The sequence below is a fragment of the Echinops telfairi genome, unplaced genomic scaffold, assembly GCF_000313985.2.
Source record: "Echinops telfairi isolate 266 unplaced genomic scaffold, ASM31398v2 ScPeMD7_14;HRSCAF=57, whole genome shotgun sequence".
Taxonomy (NCBI): domain Eukaryota; kingdom Metazoa; phylum Chordata; class Mammalia; order Afrosoricida; family Tenrecidae; genus Echinops; species Echinops telfairi.
In genome coordinates, this window is record NW_022103911.1 from 113765 (window position 1) to 132913 (window position 19149).

At 37.2% G+C, this 19149-nt stretch overlaps 1 protein-coding gene across 3 annotated transcripts in view; it reads left to right on the forward strand.

Annotated features, from left to right (window-relative positions):
* KIAA1109 (KIAA1109 ortholog) overlaps nucleotides 1-19149 on the forward strand; it is a 195776-nt gene that overhangs the window by 97421 nt on the left and 79206 nt on the right. For all 3 annotated transcript variants that reach the window (XM_045287399.1, XM_045287398.1, XM_004711839.2), the window contains exons 45-50: nucleotides 1610-2316; nucleotides 2717-2962; nucleotides 8995-9088; nucleotides 12507-12557; nucleotides 17006-17212; nucleotides 18590-18828. In XM_045287399.1, the coding sequence (XP_045143334.1) occupies nucleotides 1610-2316; nucleotides 2717-2962; nucleotides 8995-9088; nucleotides 12507-12557; nucleotides 17006-17212; nucleotides 18590-18828 (1544 nt within the window). The remainder of the gene's footprint in view (nucleotides 1-1609; nucleotides 2317-2716; nucleotides 2963-8994; nucleotides 9089-12506; nucleotides 12558-17005; nucleotides 17213-18589; nucleotides 18829-19149) is intronic.

Below are 19149 nucleotides of genomic sequence, written 5' to 3' on the forward strand. Positions count from 1 at the left end.
ATCGTGCCCACGTATGCCATCTCCTCCATCGTGCCCACGTATGCCATCGCTATAGTGCCCATGTATGCCATCTCCTCTATAGTGCCCATGTATGCTATCTCCTCCATCGTGCCCATGTATGCCATCTCTATAATGCCCATGTATGCCATCTCCTCCATGGTGCCCACGTAGGCCCTCTCCTCCATGGTGTCCATGTATGCCCTCTCCTCCATGGTGCCCATGTAGGCCATCTCCTCTATAGTGTCCATGTATGCCATCTCCTCTATAGTGCCTATGGATGCCAGCTCCTCATCCTACTGGCTGCTGTTGCCCTAAATGTCCAATTCATCCTGTACCCAGATTTTATTTTTCTTTACTTTAAATCATTCTCTTTAAGGCTTCTTTGTTACCCTTACATGTTTATGATTCTTGTTTTTGCTTAAAGATTAATTCTAAAATCTAATTTTTCTTTCTCTGGCTGTGTACATACTACTTATTGTTGGCTTCCTAAGAGCCAAATGCCTTTACATGAATTATTAAATGAGTACCACAATGTTTTTTTCTTATTAAATTATAATTGTTAATATTCATTTTGGAATTACCATTCTCTAAAGTACAAAAATTGAGATCAAACAGCTTCTGTTTTCTTGGATTGAAAAATAATAGGTTTCATTTGACCTATATGCTTACACATTCGTATTGCACTTGTAAAGTGATGGAAAATAACTTCTTTTTTTTTAAGTTCTGGTACTTAAAAATTATTGCTCATTGACTTATAGAAATATGAGACATATTATGAAAATCTTTAATAAGCCGAATAAGTTTTCAAAATTTGAGAAATAGCATTATGTATATGCCTTTACTTTTCTTGTATGTTCTTCAGATTTTTAAAAATTTCTTTCTTTATTAATTCTAACATGGCTAAATACATTGAGGTTTTTGTTTCTTATATCAAATAAAAATTATATAACATGAAGACATGAAGCATTTGGCTTATAAGCGGGGGATATAGTTAAGGGAAGCTGCTTATATTTGGTATCAGATTTCATAAGTACAGCACTGTTCATAAATTCAAGTTTGAAAACATTAAGGATCATTTACATTAACCTCTGATATAAAGAATGAATTTCACCAGCTTAAGAGTTTAACTGTATGACCTTCTTTAAACCACAAATTCTGTTTCTTACCAATGAGTCTACTAAACACTGTTCTTAATTCAGTTGCTTAGCTTTTTAAATTAAGCTTGCCCTCGATATTCAGAAGGTTCAACCTGAATACGACATATGTGAAAGCACTTTGAGGAGAGTTAGAGCTCTCTAGAAATATTAGGTGGTATTACCAGAGAGAGGGCAAGAAAAAGTTTCATCACTTAAGTTACTCCTTAATATAAGAATCTTTCAGAAGCTAGGTTAGGCAGTTCTAGAGTAAAATCAAGAAGGAAGACTAAGGGCCAATTTCTAGCTTTAAAAAGGCTGTTTTAATGGAAAAAAAACATTTCGATCTCTAAAATTTAATTCATTAAAATGGTCTATAACATAATTTCAGTGTGAGAATTATTTTGCTTATGGATTAATAAGGATTGTGCCCATCTGGGAAATAGTAAAACAAACTTTTTCTTTTTATTTATTAGGCAAGGCCATGTAAACCTTCCTCCACTTGAGTTCAAACCCGCGTTAATGCTAGAAACCTTTGGCATCAGTGCTGTCGTTATGGAAAAGTCGGTGTGCACCCCTCAGAACTCTACCAATGCGCTTTCCTTTCATGATCTCAACAAGCGCTATTACAATACCTTCCACTGCAACTTTACTATTTCCTGTCAGTCAATAAGCCAGCATGTAGACATGGCTCTGGTACGTCTTATTCATCAATTTAGTACAATGATAGATGATATCAAAGCAACTCAGACTGACATTAAATTGAGCAGATATACAGCTGGGTCAGCTTCTCCAACACCTACCTTCAAAACCAGAAAACACCGGGATTTTCGCTCATCCGACTTCAGCCGCAGTTCTAGAGGAAGTCTTAATGGTGGCAATAGAGTAAATAATGCGAAGAACAAAAGGAACAACAATGAGAATAGCAAAAAGGAGTCACGAAACAAAAATTCACTAGGAAGATCTGAAAGAAGGACTTCAAAAGTGTCTAGGAAGGGCTCTAAGGATGTGGTGGATCACATGACTATTCACATGGATGACTCCGATTCGATTACCGTGTCCGAGCAGAGCGAGCCTTCCGCCGAGTGCTGGCAGAACATGTATAAACTGCTTAACTTCTACTCACTGATCTCTGATCCAACAGGAATATTGGAAAAATCTTCAGAAACATTTGGGCCAGCAGGTAAGAGAGAGTTTCATATTTTAAAATTTTCTGTTTAGAGGGACCATATTTTAAAAGACTGTTCATGTTTTCCTCATGTTCTAAGTGGATCATTGAATTGCACCGAAATTGGCAGTCCCCAAGAGGAGAAACCGCAATAGCATTCCGATATTGGCCACTCCCGCTGCCGTTCTCCCTTCCCTTTACACAGTACTCCAGTAAGTCAGATGGTGATGTCAATACCTGCCTCTAGGATCTACTGCCAAGAGATCCTGGGGAAGATGTTGAAAATATTTCAAAGTAATTCTGGTGGAAAAGAAGGAAAAGTCAGGTGGTTGCAAATGTATAGCAGAGAAAAATAAAATGGTGTTTGGAATATTCCTTCCTTTCAATTCTAAACCCGTATATTTTTATTAAAAAGGAGTTAGGAGTCCCACAGAACCAACATGTAAAGTTGTTTTTGAGAATGAGCAAGACACCAACAGTTTGACTAAGACACAGAGGAAACGTAGCTTAGTTACTTCGGAACCTCAGCATGTTACTCTGATCGTGTTTGGGATTGGCATGGTGAATCGCACCCACCTGGAGGCAGACATTGGTGGGCTAACAATGGAATCCGAACTGAAGAGAATCCATGGCAGCTTGACGCTTAAGGAAAAAATGAAAGGTATGATGGTTCATAATACTATAAAGCTACTTTGGCGGGGTGGGGGGAATGCATGCTGTCAAGTTTCTACTTTGGCAATATTTCTCCAGGAAATGATATCTCAAATGATCGTTTATAGCATGGCAAATTATAGTGTGTCAAGAACCTTGAATATAATTGATGATCAGAAAATTATGGAGCAGTTTTGATATTTCAAGGAAAAATTGAGTACATGAAGATCCACCGAATGTACCCAATATCCAGTGGCACTCAGTCCTTTATTCTTTTACATACTACCTCCTAAGCTGTCAGGGAGCCCTGGGGCACAGTGTTGAAGTGTGCAAACTGTCAACCAAACAGTTGACCCCTCCTTGGACTTCTCAGGGCAAAGGCATGGAAAGCTGCTCTGTCAAGAAACAGAAACCTTGGAAACCCGTGTGGAGGTTCAGTTCTCGTATGGGCCATCATTAGTTGGAATTGGCTCTGTGTTAAACACATCCTACTTTCTTTAAAATGTTAAGCAAAAGGCATAAATGATACCTAAGAAATTCAGGTAGATATTAATATAAAAATTTGCTCAATGTATTCTATCATAAACAATGTACTACTTTTATATTAAGTTTTAGAATTCATTGCAATGGCCACACAGAGCTCACACTGTTTATATTAAAGGACTTATTAAGAAAGTTAATAAGTTACCATGCAGTTGATAAGTGCTCATTATATAGTTGCTCAGTCAGGACGTGTTACAAAGTTCTTTCAGAGCTGCTAACGAATGTTCAAAGGGCTTGCCACTCCATTATAAGCCTCACCCCAGGATAACCAACTCCCTTTATTAAGTACCCATAAGCACTACTTCACAAGCCAGCTTCTTGCCCCAGGAACTCAGCGTGACTTGCTCTGTGGCCTGAGAAGTCCACCACTTGGTGTGGCTCTTGGTGCCATTACTGTTCCCTGCTACTCCTCGGAAGTCACCGCTGTCTTCTGATCAAGGAGGTTCACTGTGCAGAGGACACACACAGTACACCTGGCTCACCCAGCAGGATGGTAATCACAATGAATCCTGTTAACAGTTACTCACATGGGAATCCTATTAGTGTATCACTGCCCACCTTCTTACACACATGTGCAGGAAAAGGTAGTTTGGTAGGACATACATAGATGTTAGCTACAGCCAGATTAAACAGGTCCCTGCCCTGCACTCAAACCTCACTGGCTAACATTTTTAAGGAAGCTGTCAGCTTTTCATCTGCTGGTATAACAAAGATTAACCAGTTTGGATAAGGATGAGGAAAAGTGGGCATTTTCATTCACTTAAGCAAAGTTGAACACATACACACACATATATGTATATAATATATAAACGTACTAGTGTGAATTGGGTGGGTGTTTATATTTCAGATAATCAGTTTTGTATTCCACAACTTAAACTGTTATCAAACCTTTCAATGGCTTACCTTGCCCACCCTCCCATCTCTCCACCCCCAGTCCTTTGGTTTCTCTGCTCCTTCTTGTGGAATACCAACTTCACTGTCACCACTAACACATGTCTACCTTCTAGCCAGGAGTGGGGAAACTTTTGAGACTGAGGAGCCAATCCTGTCCCTCACAACAATGTAAAAATTAGTCAAGAGACATAAGTATCTATTTACAAACAAATGAAATCAGTGTTATCTGAATGATATCTTTGAAACAATGTGAACATGTTTCCATTTCCCTTCAGAGTCGCATGTTCATACCAAATGACTCTCAAACCACAGACTGCCAGTCCCTGTTCTACGAGCCCGTAGCTAGGCCCCCACCTCTCTACCCCCAACCATTAAAGTTTGTTTCTTTGGGTATAAAAACCTTTGTCTTGGTTTTTCCTTTATAGCAGTTATCCCATACAGTATTTGCCCTTTTGTAATTGACTAACTTCAGTCAGCATAATGTTCTTAATTTGTTTTGTATTATTTCACCTTTCCCTTCTATTCCTATTTTAATAAGTTTTAATTACAAACATTCATTAATTTCTAACTTTGTATGAATTAGGTAAACTCCCTTGATAGTTAATTTAATAGTTTTATTAACATCATTAAAACATAGTTATCATTTTTGACTTAACAATTCTAGGTCTACATAGCTAAGAAAAGAGATAATCAAAATTGTGTGAAAAGGTATTCGTATAAAGTAGTCTGATGTCATCATTAAAGACAAGTTTGTGGTAAGCTACAATGGAGGTAGACATATCTGACCTCTTCTGGCTTCTCTACTGCGACGAGGCAGGAAACAGACTTAATTTTCTTTACTTATTCTGAAATGAACTGTTCCTCCCACAACACTGGATTTCTGTACTGGATTCTATAATCCATTGCGGTGTCCACACAGAACTCATAGACAAAACTCACAACTATGGGAGCTTATTAGGGATCTACATGACCAGGATATAGTCATTGGTCCACAGCAACACTGCTTCTCAGCCAGCAGCCAAATCTCTCTCCAATTCTTAGTCTCACAGCTGCATGGTCCCTTAGTCTTTGCCTCCAGGAGCCAGGAAGCCAGCCTACCTGATACTTCCATAGTCTTAGGCCAGATGAGAAGGTACCCCATAGTCTAGGTGCTAGGTTCTTGAGTCTGTACCACATGTCTGGTGCATCCAGTATCATGATCTCTATCAGTTCAGGCAAAATCTTGGATGAGCTCTTTTAAATGGCTCTGTGATTTCTCTGTCTCTCAGATACACTGAGAGATGGCTTTGATGGAGATGTGGTTATCTTTTAGTAGGCCATAGCCCCAAAGAAAGAGAAGGATAGTATCTTAAGTCATACCTGCTAGTAAACTAGAGTTTAAAGAAACAAACGGTGTGGCTTGGTTCACACCCCTGCACTAAGGTCAGAACTTGTTCTTGTTAGCTGCCATTGAGTCTGTTCGACCTCTAGCGATTCTGTGCACAACAGAGTGGAACATTGCGCAGTTCTCTGCCATCCTACACGTGGTTCCTAAGTCTGAGCCCATTGTTGCAGCCACAGTGTCAGTCCATCTCCTTGAGGGCCATATCTTTTTCACTGCCTGTCTACCAAGCATGGTATCCTTTTCCAGGGACTGGTCTCTCCTACAACATGTCCAAAGGGTGTAAGATGAAGTCTCGCCATCCTTTCCTCTAAGGAGCATGTTAACTGTGCTTCTTCCGAGACAGATCAGCTTTTCCTTTTAGCAGTCCATGGCACTTTCAGGATTCTTCTCCAGCACCACCATTCCAATGCATCGATTTTTGTTCAGTCTTCTTTCTTCAGTGTCCAACTTTCATATGCATATGAGGCAATGGAAAATATGGCTTTGGTCAGGCGCACCTTAGTCCTCAAAATAATATCCTTTTGAGTACTCTAAAGAGGTGTTGTGCAGCAGATTTAGGTCAGGACCTAGTCCTACTTGAACCCTGTAACTCAGAGGATGCTGTGTTACAGGGTTCAAAATGAGACCATAGCTACAGACTTAAGAGTCCAGAATTATAATATCACATAAGGAATTATGACTTGAAGGGCTGTAATAATTGACTGTAATTCAAGTTATGTAATCTTAACGTCTATATTAATCGACTACACTCAAGTTAGTCTTATGTCTATTTAACGGTTTTAGTGTAGCTACTAAAAATCATATTGCAGAATTTATTTTGGGAATATGTGTACAACACATTTCATTGTATCATGCTTTACTCTATTGTACTTAGCAAATGTGTTTTTTACAAATTGAACATTTGTGGCAACCTTGTATCAAGCAAGTCTATTAGTACTATTTTTCCAACAACTGTGCTTAATTTTCTTTGTCTCACATTTTGGTAATTCTCACAGCATTTAAAAAGTTTCCATAATGTTATTGCACACTTCATAGACACTCAAATACAAACCTATTGACATTGAGTCTACCTTTACACATAATGACCCTACAGGACAGAGTAGAACTGCCCATAAATATTTCTAAGACTGTACATTTTTACTGAAGCAGACTGCCAGAGATCAGGAGGGTTGGAACCACTGACCTTATAGCTAGCAGCAGAACTCGCAACCACTGAGCAATGGTGACTCTTTTAATAGACTACCATATAATATAAACATAACTTTTTAAAAAAAGCATTTTTGGGGGGCTCATATAACTCTTATCACAATCCACACATACATCCATTGGGTCAAGCACTTTTGTACATTTGTTGCCATCATCATTCACTGCGCCTTGACTGGCTCATCTCCTCCCTGTGACCCTTCTGTAAGGGGATGTCCAGTTGCCTACAGATGGGCTTTGGGCCTCCACTCCGCACTCCCCCTCATTCACAATGATAATGATATTTTGTTCTTTGATGCCTAATACCTGATCCCATCGACACCTTGTGATCACACAGGCTGGTGTGCTTCTTCCATGTGGGCATTGTTGCTTCTGAGCTAGATGGCCACTTGTTTACCTGTAAGGTCCCAGACACTATATCCTTTGATAGTCGGCCACCATCAGCTTTCTTCACCACATTTGCTTATGCACACGTTTGTCTTCAGTGATCCTGTCAGGAAGGTGAGCATCATGGAATGCCAGTGTAATAGAACAAAGCATTCTTGCATTGAGGGAGTACCTGAGTGGAGGACAAATGTCCATCTGCTACCTTAATACTAAACCTATAAATATATGCACATAGATCTATTTCCCCAGGATCATATATAAATGTTTTTACATATGTACATGACTGTATTTAGACCTCTATAAATGCCCTTTGCCTCCTAGTTCCTTCCTCTATTTATTTTTACTTTCCTCTTGTCCCACTATCATGCTCAGCCTTCATTTGGGTTTCAGTAATTCTGTCGGTTATATTGCCCCTGATCAAGCCCTACCAGGCCTCGTACACTCTCCTCACCACTGATTTTGGATCACTTGTTCCCTTGTCCCCGAGTTTGTTAACACCACTTCCTTTCCCCCACCTCCTCCTGTTGTTTTCTCCTCCAGATTGTTTATCCCACCTATCTTATCTACATAGACCTGCAGAGATAATAATACAAATAAGAACAAGACAAATCAAAACAAAGCAACAAAACAAGAACAAAATCCAATGACCAAAAAAAACAAAAAGCCTGTAAATAGTTCAAGGTCTGTTTGTTGACCATTAGAAGTGTTTTCCGGTGCAGTCTGATAGGGTGACACGCCCTGGCCCAAAGTCCATTTTTGGTATTCCCTTGGACTTCATTGCTCTGTTCCCCTTGCTGTTCTGTTGCATGCCCTTAGTCTTTTGCCTCCGTGTGGTATGGTCAGATTGGGCACAATTCCTGCACTTTGTCTCCAATGTTGTCCCCTGTAGGGCTTTGGGTCAGTGAGGGATGTCATGTCTTGTAGTGGGGCTGGCCTTGTGGTCCTCTCTGTGCATTGGCTGCTCTGAGCAGGGATATCGTCCTCAAGGCATGGTGGGCCAGGATGTGCTCCACCCTCTCTTCCTCCCCATTCATTTGCTCCTGTGTGGTCTGATCAGACATGTCCTTCTTCCTGAGCTGTAGCTTCAGTGCTGTCCTCTGAAGTAAATTCTTCTCAGAGGAGGGGTGGCTCTCCATGTAGTTGGGATTGGGCCAACCCCTCAGACCTCTCTACTTGTTCCCTGCTTCATGCCATTATGTTGTATTCACATCTTGGTGCACCGGTAAACATAACTTTTAATGTCTTAAAATTAAAAATCACCAGAACTGGTATGAGCCAGAGTACTAGTTCATATGGTTTCTTTTTTCCTGTTTCTGTAGGTTTGAATTTTCCTTGTTTTCTTAGAGGAACTATTATTTCTTAGATTTAAAATATCACTTCTTTAATGCTAAAATTAGCTGAATATGCTAATCTGCATATTCAGCAATTTTCTAGTGTTGACATATGTCTGTACATATGCATGCAGGAAATAAAAATACTTCAAGGAAATTTTTTAAGCAGGTCTGAAATAAATTTAACAAATATAACATTAAAATGATCCTTATCACTGAATTATTATGAATATAGTTTTAATATGAAGGGCATTAATCTTATGTTCTAATATTGAATAATTACTTAAAATTTTTTTTCAGATGTTTTGCATCAAAAGATGACTGAGACATGTGCCACTGCTCACATTGGTGGGGTTAATATTGTATTGCTTGAAGGGATTACACCAAATATACAGTAAGTGTGTTGATTTTTAATATATTCTCACTTAGTATTTGTTACAGATTTATAAGAAACTCAAACTCTCTGGATGAATGTATACAGGCTCGGTTTTAAGGTTTATACACATAGTGTTCCCAGATATTAAGCTTCTGACTATTGTTAAAAAACATCACCCAATCCCTTGTTTTTAGAAGAATATATTTTCCCTCTCTAATTTTTTTTTACTACTTGTGCATCAGAGAACAAACACTAAAACAAACATTGTTGAATGGAAAACTGATCTATTTGTAAACCTTCACTCAATTCACAATAAAAACTTAAAACAACAAAAGCAAATAGAAACACTGACTCCATATATATTATAAGATTTTCTAATAAGAAAAAAATGATAAAAAAATATACTCTTAATTTTAATGTAATAAATACTAACTTATATTCATACTGTTTAAAACTTTCTCTTGCTCTTTTTCCATTAAAATAATTTAGCAACAGGCACTGTGAACACATAAATCCTTCTATTAGTGTAACACATTACCCTCAAGTTAATTCTAACACATAGTGACCCTGTAGAAAGTTTCCTAGACTTAACCTTAATGGGAGCAATACACTCTCATCTCTCTCCCCTGGAGCAGCAGGTGAGTTTGAATCACTGACCTTGCAGCCCAACACCTTTTGTAATGAGTTTAAAAAACAAAACAAAGAAAAAGCCTAGTTGCTGCTGCTTTGATTTTAAGTCATAGTGGCCCCTTAGTGAGGGAGTAGAGCTGTGCTCTGTAGGGTTTTTATGGCTGATCTTGTTTTCAGAGGTAGATCACCAGGCTGTGCTTTTCAAATGCTTTGGGCTGACTCAAACTGCTAGTCTCTGTATTAACAAGCCAGTCTTGTGAACTGCACCAGCCAAAGACTCCAAAGTGAGTGTACCATGTTGCTTTTATTATTGTTGAGCCAGTTCCAACTCATGGGCACCTGTCTATAAAGTGTAGATTTTTCCCATGGGACCGGGACCTACAGGGCTCTGACCTTTCACAAAGAGATTAGGGGCCCTTTGTTCCAAGGTACCTCTGCATGTGTTTGAACCACCAACCATTGAACTAGATATAAGAGGATACTTATGTCATTAATCTGTTATCATAAGGAACCCTGGTTGCATAGTGGGCTATGCATTAAACTGTCTAGTCAGTAGTTCAAATCCATCTACCACTCCAGGTGAGAAAGATGAGAATGCTGCTTCCATGAAGGCTTAAAGTCTTAGGAACCCAAAGGAGCAGTTATGTCTATCCTATAGGGTTGCTATGCATTGGAATCTACTCCATGACAGTCAATTGTTTTTCTTTTGGAATCCATTATCAATACATTTAAATATTTGTCATTGTTCATACCCTTGGGAAGAGTATATGCCATATTTTCTTATAGTAGACCATTTTTGTGTTATAAACTACAAAATATGTTTTAACAGTTTTGGTTAGATTTTAAGAATTTGCACTTTATTAATTTTATAAATAGTATTACTACTGTCCTATAAAACATCTCTCATGCTAAATATGCAAATATATTAAATATGAATGGGCTTCAAAAGTTGATGAAAACTAGAATAGAAAGATAATGGAATATTTTCATGTCCATTTTCAGGGCCCCCTGTATTAATCATGAATTGACTAAGAATTATGATCAGTTAGTTACAGCTGTTGTCACAATATTTAATGAATTGGAATCAATGTGATAGCTGGCATAGGCTATGATTTATGACCAAACCTACTGCCAGAAAGTTGATAGTGACTCATAGTGACCCTTTGCAGGCTTCTTAAACTTACTGCACTAGAGACCCCTTCTCACCTGAGAAATGTGCAACAATGGCATGTACTGGCAGAAACACCACAGACTCATTACATACTTGGTTTTGAATTAATTTTAAGTTGTTGCATGTTTGGAAACCTTTCACTATCTTGCCAATTTTTTCACAACCCCTATATTCAATTCATATGGGATTGTGATCTACAGTTTAAGGGCTTTGCTGAGTCTGTAAATCTTATGGGAGCAGATAGCCTCAGCTTTCTGCTTCAGAACTCTTGGTGGGCTCAAACTGCTGATCTTGCAGTCAACAGCTTAATGGGTCACCCACGATGCCTCCAGAGTGCCTACACTTTGTGAAATGAAAGTTCGTTAATGGGCTATCTAGCTCTGCAATGAATTTTGGTTAGAATCAGTATCTGCAGTACCCACTTTTGCAAAACTTCCTGGAAAGCGTCTCAAGTTTAATTTTTTGCTAAGGTTATTCAACCTGGAAATCTAGATCAACAGTGAGCACATTGTGCGATGACTGTCCATAGTTCAGATCACAGTGCCTAAGCAAGCACTTCAGGGCAGAGCAGGAAATGTTTGTAAGAGACAAGATCCCTCTCTGTCCATTGAACATGGAGGATGGGCTCATATTATATAATAATTATACTTGTATATGTTTACATAGTAGCTTCACAGAAATTATTTTGATTCCCACAACAACTTGTGAATTAGGGTATTTTTATCCCATTTTACATAACACTAAGTTAAGATTTAGAAAATCAGAATATTTGTATAAAATGCCAGAATTTTATAACTGGTAAAAAGTGCCAGAATTTTCATTTTTTTACTCTCATCTCACCAGCAGCCTTTGCAGAAGGTTAGCATAGACCTTGAGTTCTGTGAACCCTTCAGGGGCTACAACTGAAGGGCCATGGTTACATGAACCTATTCAAAAATTCTTAGATATCCCATGTTTCCTGTTCATTCTATCAGTGTTTCCCACAGTGGGAGACATCACCCCTGGAAGGCCCTGGAATGGTCTGGGGGTGCTCCAAAAGCAGATACCGACATTTTATCCTGGTTCAAGGGATACAGTACCAAAGCTGTTCATTGTGGGGGCCACTGTGTAGGAAATAAAGTAAGTCTTCTCAATATTAAAAAAAAAGAGAAAGAGCAGTAGGCCAAATACATTTGTGGACCTATGTATATAAATGATCATGTCAGAACATTTAGACTCCTCTTATAACCATTGTCTTATCTTGTAAGACAGTGGTTTCAAATGGTCTCTAAATTTGCAAAATATAATACTTAAGAAACAGAATGTTTTTAAAAATATATTAAATAATTTATATTTCTTGACTTTTTAAAACCCAAGCACAGATTGTTTAATTTTAAAAGTTAAAGATATTGATTCCCTATTTGCCAAACTCTATTAGTGCTCAGATTTCCTGAATTTATTCTATGACTTTTCATTTGCAATTCCAAAGAAAAGCAAAATGAACTAAAAAATAGCTTGAAATGTGGTACTTTAATGAAAAGAGTTTTAAAACTGACAAATTAGAAAAGCTTTCCAGGTGATTGTCAGTGACTAATTATGCATGAATGTTTATTTGCTTCTTTTTGTTTTCCTGCTCTCTTCAATCTGCGTCTGTAGACTGGAGGATTTTCCTACATCTCCTACAAGCACAGCCAAGCAAGAGTTTCTGTATGTCATATTCTTTATCATAGACTTATGATTAACATCGTATTAAATACTCTAAAAATGAATATTTAGATTATCTGCATGGCTGTGAGTATATGTAGGTAGCTATTGTAGAGTTTAACTATAGTCCCTGTTATAAATTAAATCTTACTAGTTTGGGAGTCGAGAAAGACACACAGGTAAGGTCTACCCTTTTTGGAAATTCGACTGTTGTTGTATAGTAGAAGTCACAAGACATGATTGGGTGTTGCTGGTGCTTCTTTAGATATGTCTCTTAAATTTACCATCATCACATATTGTGTCAGTTTGACATGGTAACAGAAGCTAAAGAGTTCTACTTTGCAAAGGAGTTTTCATGAATTATAAAAATAATTATTAAAACAACAAGAAAACATGTAGACATTTAAATCTTATTTTATTTTTTAAATTAACATTGACTGCTCTACTGACAGACCCTATAATGAAAACTTTTACTGTATGTATGTGTGTGTGTATATACACACACACACACACACACACACACACACACACATATATATGGCTTGATTTGACTCTTAGCATATCTTGCTGTTTTTGGTGGTGAACTATATTTAAGTATTCATGACTCTGTTACCATGACAGATTTATGTATTTCTTAGCACTGGGTTTTTGTTTTTATTTTGGCATTTATTATAACATTTGAATGGTGAATAGCTCTCACCATATATATTATGCTGTGTAGGTAAGACAGTCATGCTTGCTGAGATTTATTTACTTCCATAGTTATAACTTGCTATCAACAAAGTATTGTAAATTAAAAATCTTCTGTTAGGATTATATGTGATTTTGAAATTACTTCATCAGCCAACTAGTAGTAATAAAAAGGAAAAGCTCTACTAATACTAGAAAATTAAATATTTGTTTTAGAACCATTCTTCCATATTAATGTCATATTAACAGGTGTAATGGAAAAATTTAACTCTATTTTAGTCGTTGAAGTTGCTGGAGAAGATTTAATGTTTCTTTTTTTATTACTGAGTTCTCTTCATATATATCAAATATCAATGTTACATGATTTTAGTTGGGGGACTTTTCAGTAGTTCAATTGGGTTACACATGTGCTGGGCATTGTGTTAAGCCATAGGGAATCATTGATATTTGTTGAGATCACTTATAGGCTCCTGTATCCCCTTTGAAAGTTTCTTTTAAGGACAATTAAGCAATGAAGTGTGATTGCCCAATGGAAATGGAAGTTTTGATGATGTAAAAGTTAATTAAGCAATGTGATCACAACATTCCCCTACTCTTCTATTGAAGATTTTCTGGAAAACTGAATTAAGGCAGGTAGCATAGGCTAGGATACATATATTAGTTTAAATATCTGTCTATGAATTTTGTAGCCTTCATGCTCAAGTAGGTAATGTAGGATGGGGTAGAGGTAAAGATAATGAGACCTCAAAGCTTTCCCTCCAATCATTCATAGACAGGACTGGCTGCTTGGCCTGCCCCTAACACTCCACTAAATGGACTTGGGATATAAAAGAAGGTAGGGAAAGGACCTGGCCTGATTAGGCACTGTGCTTATTATAACTGAGGCTCACCGAATCTTAGGCTGTAGACCATCATTATGAATGAATTTTTTAGCTAGACTTCTTAGTTAAGTAGTTGTGTTTTTATAATCTTCACTCTAGATATATTTAGGCAATCATGTAATTGTATAAAAGTCTGTGCTTACTATCTGTGCCTGGCCTAGATATAGTGGTACCTCTCTTTGAGAGTGATACTAAAATCATGAATAGATAACTCATATTGGCACTCTATAAGCTATTTAATTCCTCACTTGGGTCTTTTTACGTATTTTTATGTCAGAGTCAAAAGTCTACAGAGTTAATTTCTGGTTTACTTTGGTCAGTGGAGTCAGTACCACAATGTTGTCCAACTACAGAGAACACCATTTGCGTCCCAGTGGACGCCATCATGCGCAGAGACTGCAATACAGCCATCTGCAGTTGGGCAACACAGAACCACTGAAGATGACCCTAACTTCAAAATTTCTGCTGGAGTTACCATAGTAGATCCTATAGAAGAACAGCTACTGTCATATCTAACTAAAAATATCACTTAATATTTAGGCACACTGACATCTGTAGCCTATAAAGATAAAATTGTGAGTTAGTTGTGGAATTTCTTGGCTGTCATGATTACAGGACAGATTTTTATGGAAATATATATTTAGTTTCTATTCGCTCAATGGATGTTGCTCCCAAGTAATTAGCGCTAGCATTTTAGCACCATCTAGTGTGTTCTGGCTCATTGAAACTGATCTTGAAAGAAAAATGATTGGTGACAGGCAACGGCTCAATTATATTAGAAATGATTAAAAATCTAATAATTAATCAACATTCCAGAGCCTATCCTCATGCTGACTAGACCAGTTCCATGAAATTCCCTTTTTTCACTTGGCAATATTTCTGAGAAGTATTTGTCTTTGTAGAAGAAAGTCATGTAACTTTCTAGTAATCCTTTTTAAGTTATATGTAAAGCCTGACTTTCACTGTCTGTTAATAATTAAGACCTCTGGTAGAGCCACCTGTAATGGTTTTTAGGTTTTTTTCTAATAGAAGTTACCATAAATGTGATAAATTGGTTCTCTGTATCCTTGAGACTGTAAGTAATACTGAGTCCTCTCAAAGTGAGCAGAGAAAATATATGTGAACTGACCTGTAATTAATATGAAATTTGTGTTTTGTGTGTTTTGCTCAACCTACTTACTGTCAAGTATCCTTTGCTCATTTGAAGGATAACATGGTTCAGTTTATTGACTTGAGCTTTTACATTGTATATGTCAGCCTCTGGCTTCATAGCTTCTACAGAGATGTGTTATAACACACTATCTGTGGATCCTACAGTTGTGCGAGAGTCATTCTTCTACTTTACTCATTTCTACTCTTCATTTTACAAATACCTGGTGAATGCCTGCCTACGTTAGATCTGATTGTCTGTAAAGAAACAATCCAGTGACACTCACCTAGGTATAAAAAAGAGCTTTTTATTAAGCAACAGATCCGGTGTCAAGAAGTCATCCCAGCCCAGTCCAAGTCAAGTTCATAAACCCAATGCTAGTCCATAAGCCCTTTTAGACTCGCGTATTCACATGATGCTGATGCACAGGTGCCTCAGAGTGTTGGACTGGGAAGCAGGACTGTCACAGGCCAGTGGGTGCAGTCATGTGAATCCAAAGTCTGTGGAAATGTCGCAGGGTGCCAACAGCTCTCAGGGTCTTCAGCAGAGTCCCTGCAAGCAGGAAGGCAATGTAGCAGAGCGAGAAATTGTCTCTGTTTCTCTTACTCTTATATGAAAGGCTTATGACATCAAGGAGGTGTCATCAGACTGCAACTTGATTGGCAGGTTTGACTCTGCCTCTAGCCAGGAGTGTCTAGTTGGCACAATCCCTAACTACCACATTACTACATCACTGGTACTGTTCTTGACACTGGTAAGAAAGATTTAGATCTCTGCTTTTAGAAAATCACTAATTCATAGCCAAATACAGTAGCCATACTTATTATAAATTGAAGTATGGCTCTTATCATTTCCTTGCTTTTCATTGAAGCATACTAAAATAAAAATGAACCTAAAACCCAGAAAATGCTGTTTGTCTGTCTTATTGTAAATTTCTTTTAACATATTGGATGTTTATCATAGTAATTTTTTAACTCTGACTAGGTTTTAAGGAGTATAGAAAATTATAAATTTTTATATTCAATGTCTGTGATCCCATTAGAGTAAGGTGACCAGATTTTAACACTGGTAAAGCGGGACACCATTGATAAAACTCATATCCTGGCAAAATAGCCACATGGCAGCTGAAAACCGTATACCCTAGCTTGTCGTGCATTCTTTCCAAAAATCGGGACTTTTTTAAAATGCCGCGGGACATGGGAAAAATTGTTAAAAATCAGGACTGTCCCGCCCAAAGCACGATGTCTGGTCACCTTACATTAGAGGCTAGATGGTGTGTGCCATCCAGTCCATTCATATATGATGACCATAGATGACAGTAGAAATGCTGCTGAGATGGCCTGGCTTTAGTGGATATAGAGATCCCTAAAATAAGTTGGAAAAGCAAAGATAAGTTTTAGATAGAAAAATTAAAATGTAATTTTATGTCATGTGTTTGTATGCCAGTATTCATGCTTTTATGCACATGAGAGCACATACTTATTTTTTTCTATAATCTCTTCATATTACATAATTAGAATGCTAGTCTTCAGTACAACGTCAAATTAATGTATTTCATTGTTTTTAAAAAACATCATTTTAAAAAATATCTGATTTAGAAGCATGCATATTTTAAATGGTTTGCTTCATTGTGAAAGTTGTAACCATATTTCTCTTGTTAGCAAAAAAAATTTTTTCACTGTACTTCTTTAGGCAGCTATGTTTTAATGATCCTTCTTCTCTATTGATAGAACTGTAGTGAAATGTAGTATTGCCAAGTCCCAGGCCCTCTACAGTGCCCAGAGAGGGCTGAAGACAAACAATGCTGCAGTTTTCAAAGTCGGAGCAATCAGCATCAACATTCCTCAGCATCCTGCCACACTGCATAGCATGATGGTTCGGAGTTCTCACCAACTCTCTAAACAGATCTCAGACCTCATCAGACAACCTTCTACAGCGTAAGCGATTTCTTAACTTCTGTAATTCCATGTAATGCTGAATAACATTCTTTGCTGTGTTAAGAGTTTGAGAACAGATGAGGAGCTACCTCTAAGTATTGCATATTCAAACATGATGCATTTATAAGTGGCTAAGAAAAGTTTTGGGATAATCACATTGTGCATTGGATACCATTAAAATACTGTATCAGAAATACTGTAGTCACTGTTCCATTCATATAGATCAATAAATATAAGACTTCCCAGAGGTTTATAGGCATATTAAAAAACAAACAAGTCACTTGTTTATGTTGAACTTATTGAAGTTTCTTCACAGTTTTTTAATAATTACAGTGATTATTTCTGTGTCATTTATCATTTTATGCTCTCGTATATGAAATTACTATTCATTGTTCAAGGCGAGATTTGAGCATGCCACACATGTATTTTAAGAGTTAGTAAATCAGATCTATGTTCATTAATCTTTATTTCCTGTGTCTGTAGACTTTGTTTTTGATTTGCATTACTGAACCCTATTTCTGGTTTCCAAAAGTTGCAATTAATGAATAACTAATAAAAAGGATGCTAAAAGGTTACATTTTTGCCACATATTTTGTTTCCTTTTTTCCATCCAACAAAATAGAAAACACTAGTAAGTCTTTTGATAATATTCTAAAGCAGTGTTATTTCTAGTTGTTCTTCCTGGATACTTAATATATAACATTAATTCATGCCTGGAGTTGACCATCTAGCCATCCATTGCACATGTTTCTCCTGTGAATGGAATCTGAAATCTCAGATGTGGATACGTGCCTTATCTGTTAAAAAAGCCCAAAGGATTTTTGTTGTGTTGTAACATAATGGTAGTCTTTGGAACTAGACTGCCTAGATTAAAATCCTTGCCACATTACTTCTTCATTTTCAAAGTGTAGAAAATAGTAATCACTCAGAGGGTTCTGTGAGGTACATGAAGAAATGAAAGAATCATACAAAACATGGCACGTCGTAAGTACTCAAGCACTCATGTAATAATGGTGCCATTCTTACTACTAATAAGAATATGGCAGTAGTAGTGATTGTATTAGTCATACTATGAACACTAGTTTGCATCATGGTTCTGTCATGGAAATTGGAAAATCTGGAATTAAACAAACCTGAATTTAAAATTCAATTTTACTATAGTGATATGAACAACCTTAACAATAAAACATTCCAGGAGTTCATATTGTTTTTGTTTGATTTTGTAGATTGTAATTGTCTAATTGCTCTTTTGTCTCGATGTGCTCTAGTATTAGGAAGAAAACATCTGTTTATCGTGTATTTTTCTGTCTTTTTACTTTAAATAATAAATTGGTAGCTGTTCTCAATGTGTTTATTTTTATCTGTTCTGATTTGTAGCCCACAACCTGTAAAAGAAGATATTGCAACTCCTCTACCTTCTGAAAAAACCCCAACAAGTGTTAATCAAACTCCAATTGAAACAAATGAATTTCCTCAACTACCTGAAGGCTTAGAAAAGAAGCCTATTGTTCTTAAGTTTAGTGCCATGTTAGATGGTATAGCCATTGGAGCAGCACTCTTACCATCTCTGAAAGCAGAATACAAAATGGGAAGGATGAGAAGCCATGGAATGACAGGTAACATGGAATTTTGAATCCATTCCCTTAACATTTATAATTTTTTTTCAGAAATTAGTCATTTTTCATGAAAGGGGATTACTGCCTGGTTTAAAATAATAAAAGTGTACATTAGGCTTATATCCTTTAAGTATATTTATTCAGTCTGTATGCTGAGCAAATAATCTGAGAAAGTAGACAACATGAAGAAGAACATGACGTCGGGATTAGAGGAGTACTCATTAGCCACAGTCGTGCTTGCTGAAAGTGTGGGCTTGAAGTACTTACTGATGTCCAACGCTACCTGTTGGAGAAATCCATAGAACTTGACCTGTAAGCAAC